Source organism: Notothenia coriiceps, unplaced genomic scaffold (genome assembly GCF_000735185.1).
Source record: "Notothenia coriiceps isolate Sejong01 unplaced genomic scaffold, NC01 NC01_scaffold00017308, whole genome shotgun sequence".
Classification (NCBI taxonomy): domain Eukaryota; kingdom Metazoa; phylum Chordata; class Actinopteri; order Perciformes; family Nototheniidae; genus Notothenia; species Notothenia coriiceps.
Window position 1 is genome coordinate 34,247 of NW_011350009.1, and position 6,383 is coordinate 40,629.

At 41.5% G+C, this 6,383-nt stretch overlaps 1 protein-coding gene across 1 annotated transcript in view; it reads left to right on the forward strand.

Annotated features, from left to right (window-relative positions):
* The window catches only part of LOC104950242 (receptor-type tyrosine-protein phosphatase U-like), a gene marked incomplete at its 5' end in the record, with an annotated part of 10,024 nt that extends 9,255 nt beyond the window's left edge, over positions 1 to 769 (forward strand). The window contains one exon of the mRNA XM_010776730.1: positions 566 to 769. Coding sequence (XP_010775032.1) covers positions 566 to 769 — 204 coding nt within the window. The remainder of the gene's footprint in view (positions 1 to 565) is intronic.
* Positions 770 to 6,383: the final 5,614 nt, after the last annotated feature.

Consider the following 6,383-nt stretch of genomic DNA (forward strand, 5'->3'; position numbering starts at 1 on the left):
GCGCAATACTGTTAATTGTCTAGGTTGTTCATGGTATACCAGTAGTGCTGATACACGTACTTACAGTTTGAAAGGGTGTTAAAAGAAATTTGGTGATGATTAATGGTTTTTGTGTTAATGTAATAGCAGTTAAAACAGGACCGGTCAAATTTGACCACGAACACCAAAGTAAGGGGGGTAACATGAACACAACAGGACGGTTAAAGCTCTGAAGGCCCTTTTTCGGCTCTAAATTGTTGAGGTTTGATGGCCCATTAATGGAAAACTGATGGACAACAGTAACCAAATATTGATATTATAAATATATCCCTATGCAATTGTAAAGAGAAGAAAAGGTTGCCCTGCCAATAACTATTAAGATATTAAAATACAGAAAACTTTAGCACAAAACCTTCAAGATAACGGATAATGGAGCTTTCTTAATTCTTGATGGAATTAATGGAAAATCTGTCTGTTTTCGACAGGCCTTTGTACTCCTTCCCTCTAATTTCCTATATTGTCTGTCTACTTGCCACTCAAGATGTAACGGTCTGTGTTCATTTAATTTACCCATTGTCTTCCACAGGTCATCTTTGAAGCGACCGTCTCCGAGGAGCGGCAGGGGTACATCGCGCTGGACGACATCGTACTGCTCAATTACCCCTGTTGTAAGTACCTGTTCTGCACTCACCATAGCACACCTGCTGACCTTTTTCTCAGTCAGCGGGAGAAAGTGGCCGGCATAATGACGACATCCTGGCCAGAAAGCTTCAGGAATAGCTTCCCGTAGCAATGCACCTGCAAGTATAACCGTAGCTGTCCAAGTGTCACAGCAGGAAGTGTCTCTTTTGTCCGTAGAATCAAAGGTAGTGACACCTGTGATTCTACGGACAAAAGAGACACTTACTGCTGAAAAAACAGAACAAATTACTTTTTTTTTTGCATTCATTTATTTAACAGGGACAGTGCACATTAATCCACATTTCTGTAAAAATGCCAGAGTTATTAGCGAAGAGGCTATTTTTCATCTGTAGTCCCTGGACAGATTTCATAAGTCAACCTAAAACAAATTACATTTTAAACAAGTAAACTTTAATTAAATGTACAGATTTCACATAACTGTATTAGGTTAGTTGAAAGCAATAGTTTTACGTTTAAATACAAAACTATTAGATTCAACTTAATATTATTGCTTACAACTAACCTAATACAGTTATGTGGAATGTGTTGACATAATACATTTATTTAAAGTCAATGTTTTTGAGTAGATTGCATCATCCCGCTCAGGAAAATGTATTTTAGTCAATCTTCAATTTCAGTTAAGGCTGCAGTCAAATGGACGTCCATCCCAGCAACAATTAGAGTATCATTCTGCTAATTAAATCCAATTAAAAAACATAGGAATCAGCTCTGTCATTAATAGTATTGTCAACCTCCATGTTGCACATTTTACATTCAGGCTCCTCCAATGCAACACAATAAAAAAGGTAAAATAGTGCAAGTAAGTACAAATAAAATATAATATAAATTATGCAGAATAGTCTATATACAAGTAATTGGAATATTGAAGTTGCAAACAGATGAATGTTATGGATGTTCTCTCACAGGTTCAGGTGTTTAACAGTCACATGGCCAATGGGATGAAACTGTCCCTGAGTCTGGTGGATTTAGTCCAGAGACGATGGAAGAGAGGGGGGGTCAACTAATGCACATGAAACTGGAACCTGTCCGAGTGTCTCGCAGCAGGAAGTCTCCCTTTTGTCTGTGCAGAACGGCTGACCTTTCCCTGGGCTCCCAGCAGGGTGCTTTTAAAACTAATGTGATGTTGCAGACAGGAAAGGAACAGCTCGTGGTGGTACTTTGATGCTCTCTGGGAGTTTTTCTTCTCTTTGTCCCCTCTGGATGTCAGGGGGGTTGAGGCTCTATGAGTGCTGGTAATGTTACATTATGTTCTGTTCTCATACGTTTACCATTATACCCCCTGCAGTGCTTTGGTGCACAGGGTCTTTAGTTTGTAGTAACCATTACTACAGATTTACTCTAACCACTAGGCAGGGTAGGGTGCCCTTATACAAAAGCAGATCAGATTGGTCGTTCTGAAATACGTCATTGGAAAAGCTGTAAAAAGAGAAAAAGTGGTGCCAGAACAGAAATAATATGATTCAATTGAAAATGGCCCGTTATTAGCTTTTTATTAAATATCATGTTTATCCATTTATTGGTTTCCCGAGTTCTTGTGATTTAACGCAGAGTGTTTGATTACATATAATTACAATTATTCAGTTCTATGCTGGCTGCTAATTGAATATTAAAGCGAGTATAATGCAAGGTTTTTAATTAGAGGCCACACATACAGTATGTAGATAATTATGTTATGGTTTCCGTCATTATTAACAGAGTTGTTAGTTAAAGGTCCCATGTCATGGCCATTTCTACTGATCATAATTCCATTGTTGAGGTATACTAGAATAGATTTACATTGTTCAATGTTCCAATCTGCAAGGCTACACTAGCACCCCCCCAGCGCGTCGCAGTTTCGCCGCTGAGAGAGTGTGTATGTACGAGGAGCTCCACGGATTGGTCCATTTGGACCAATGGGTGGTCACTTCAATTGGTTCCCGGAAGAAAAATTTGAAAAATGAAAAATCTCCAACGAGGCGTTCTGGGGCAGCATAGACAGGTATTTTCTGTGTTAGAGTTTTACTCGCTACAGGGTGTACTTTGAGGGTTTGTGACTCTGCAGACCGTTTACATGCAGAAAAAGCTACATATCACACAAGGGGACGGGTAATAACCGGAAAAGCATGTCATGGGACCTTTAAGGTATACAGAGTTTTAATTAACCAAATAGTAATTAAGGCAGTATGTATTTAATGCCTACATGGACTCAAAACCACCAGACACTCTTTAACCATTAAAGAGATAATGTTATCTCAGCATTTCAACTAGTTTTTCCCAAGAAAGTTTACTCTGACAGGACAGATTTGGGATGCATTACTTACAACGTCTTAGCATTTATATCAGTCCCTATGTTCTTCCTTCATCCGCAACTCCACTTTTTCAATGAGAAACCTGATCTGCATTCAAAACCTACAGGCCAACATCGATAGTTCCCAGAATCATAAATCCGGTTGGTTATGCAACTTTCTGCAGAAGCTGCATGCAGCCAATAAAGAAATTGATTTGGAAGAATGCCTAAAAGACAGGACGGATTAAATCTTAGATCTATGAAGGGTTGCTTTGTCGAGACTTTTACATATAAAGTTGGTCTAGATCAGCGGTTTTCAAAGTGTGGGGGGGCACCAGAGAGCTTCAGGGGAGTCGCAGCGTGAGAAAAAAAGAACGAGAAAAAGATGAGTAAAGTGTCACTTGCACACTTTTGGCTGTCTATGGAGACAGAGTTCCCCCAACTCGCCAAAAATGCTGAAAAAGTGCTCATTCCCTTCACCTCCTCCTACTTGTGTGAGTGCGGGTTTTCCGCATTGACTTTGATCAAACGCAAGTACCGGTCAAGGCTGCAGCCAGAGGATGATCTGCATTTATACCTGTCTACATTGCATCCCCGCCAGAGTCCTGCACGGGTCTGATTTTCAAGACCTGCTCCAAACCCACGACGTGCAATATCGAACGTATTTTGACTTGATATGAGATTACATTGCATGTTAATTGTTAGACGCTTTTATCCAAAGCCACTTACATACTTAGTACTGTGGGCGATCCCCACAGGAGCAATTTGGGGTGAAGTGTCTTGCCCATGGAACACAACGACATGCTGACTGCAGTGGGGTTTGAACCTGTGCTCCCCTGATCCGAACACCAACGCACTAATCCACTGCGCCACACGCCTCCTACCTCCAGTTATCATTTAAAACAATCTAACAATAAACTAGTGGTGCACTTACAGAATGCATTTACAGCATTTGTCTGAGTGACAGCTTGAAGGGAGATAAGTATGCAAGAGATTCCTAAATATTTTCACATCAAACCCACTTCAGTTTGATAAGACTTCCCAACACACTCCCTCTGGGAGCGCTCTTGAACTTATATTCATTTAGTACTCCAGAGCTGCTTAACAAGTGCACTGATAACACTTGTTATAGTCAGTTCAGTAATTACAAACATCTACTTATTGCATTACTGTGCTCGCTCCAAAAACTGAAAACCTCTCAGTTCCTCACTTTACCAGGATCCCCTGGAACCCACCCAAGAACCCTCTGTGGGGCCCTGGAGCCCACTTTGGAAACCACTGCAGTCGGGCTAGTAACCCTGGGAAAACGCCTCTTTCTCCCACTCCCCGCCCCCAAAGCAAATGCTGCCAAAAGGATAAGGCGACAAGACGAGACTGGCGGAACTCTCACAGAATTGAGTCTGTGAATGGGTCGGGGGGGGGGGGCTGGAGTCCAACGGGGTAGAAAGTAGGCTATGGGCCACTGTAGGGTAACTGCTGTTACGCAATCGTAAACAAGGCAGGGATCAAAATAGTGTTGCCCATGCCATGAGACGCTCGAATCACAGTAACGGTTGAGAAAGGTGCAGCAAGGTGCACGAGACTCAGAAAAACTAACCCCGGAACAGTGCACGGTGGAAGTGTCCCACTAGAAAAGATAGAGTAGAGTGAATATTGCTGAATGCAACAGCCTGACCCGATGAATAAAGTTGTTTTCAAAGTTCACTAACTGGCCGCTACGTTGTCAGAGAGAAGGGCACGGACCGGTCCCGCGAGGCGGTAAACGCGCAGTGCGCACATGTGTTCCGACCCGCAAAACATAATCACAACAGCATATTAAACTTTTATTACACGCGCTAATGCCAACTCCCCGCGGACTTGTTATGCCCACCCCCCAACAAGAGGCATGGGAACAGCGTCTTCATCCGGTAACATGCACTCACCTTATAACCAGAGGCAGGCTACGACCCTCAGAGACGAACACGGAGTGGCAGTCAGGAGAAGAGGGACACTCGGCGGCGTTGGATGGATCAGGCCACGGTGGTCAACATTCCCGGACTGGACAGATAGACAGAGGCTGGAGGAAGTGGAGAAGGTGGAGGAGGAGGCGAAAACAGTGGCCGCAAAGAAGACTGTAGGCAGCTCATACAGTCGGGCGAGGAGCAAACACACACACACACACACACACACACACACACACACACACACACACACACGCGCGCGCGCGCACAAAAACACGCACACACAAGCTCTCAAACAACTCCTCCCCCTTAGAACAGACCACGCCCACAAGTGAGGTGATTAATGCGGCGTTCAAGTCTCATGGGAATAAGGGCGTGTTTAGAAGATTCTGCTGTTTTTTCAAGAGCTCAGTTCAGTGTGTGCTGTTCATAGTAGCCTATCTGTACCTTAAAGTGAAATAAAGCGAATTAAAGAGGGCGTTGCCTACTCTATAAGAATATATATTTGACCAGGTTGTTATATATTCAAGTTGTCTTACCCCATATAAAACCGATACCAAATATTTTTTAAGGAAGACAAGCAGTTGCTCAATAGAAAATTGTTCTTCTCTTACCTTTCTCCTAAATCAAGTTGTTGCATAACTTCATGTTCATGGAAAATATAATACAACCTCTAAATCTTACTGGTATTTAGAAATTATATTGATAGAATTGGTGACAATGATTATAGGCCTACTAATTTACCTCGCAGTTTTCATTCGCTTTGAAGATAAACACCCTTTAAAATATGCTAAGAATACTTTAACAGCCCTAACACAATTAGCATAAAACATTGGTTCAATTCATACTTCAGTTTATTATACTTTACAGTTTTAGGCAACAGGTTATTTTAAATACACTTTTATGTAAGAAATTAAACCCATTGAACATTAATGTTGAGTCATTCAACAAACATAAGCAACATTAATGGCTTGACTTTGGTCGGCCCAGGTTTAAATAAGGTTAAATAGGGGGGCTTTGAGGAATATCTAGGTAAGATGGTAGTGTTATGCACACTGTTGTTTACTGAGGACCATGTTAATAAAAATTAAACAAACTTGAATTCAGCTTCAGCCTTTCATAAAAACATGGTAATCGTATTTGTTAACTGGCTTAATAAGGGCTAAGGTTACTGTATTGTATATGTAAGCTCAGTGGTTAAGATTATTACCATAAGATCCTTTAAGGACATCAATGGTAAACCAAAGTAGTCACATGGTAATAATGCCCTGCTCTGACGTGCACAATCACAAATAAAAACACTGTGAAGTATGCATATTGCCCAACGGGGTGTCAAATCTCATTGCACCAGAGTAACCTTGGAGCACTGTTGTACTTATGAGCCTTGTGAGGATATTGCATAAGACATTCTGATGTGTATATTACTGACAGCAAAAGGTGTACATTCACCTAGTGGGTTATTGTAATTTAAACTGGAGAAACATAAAACATGTAGG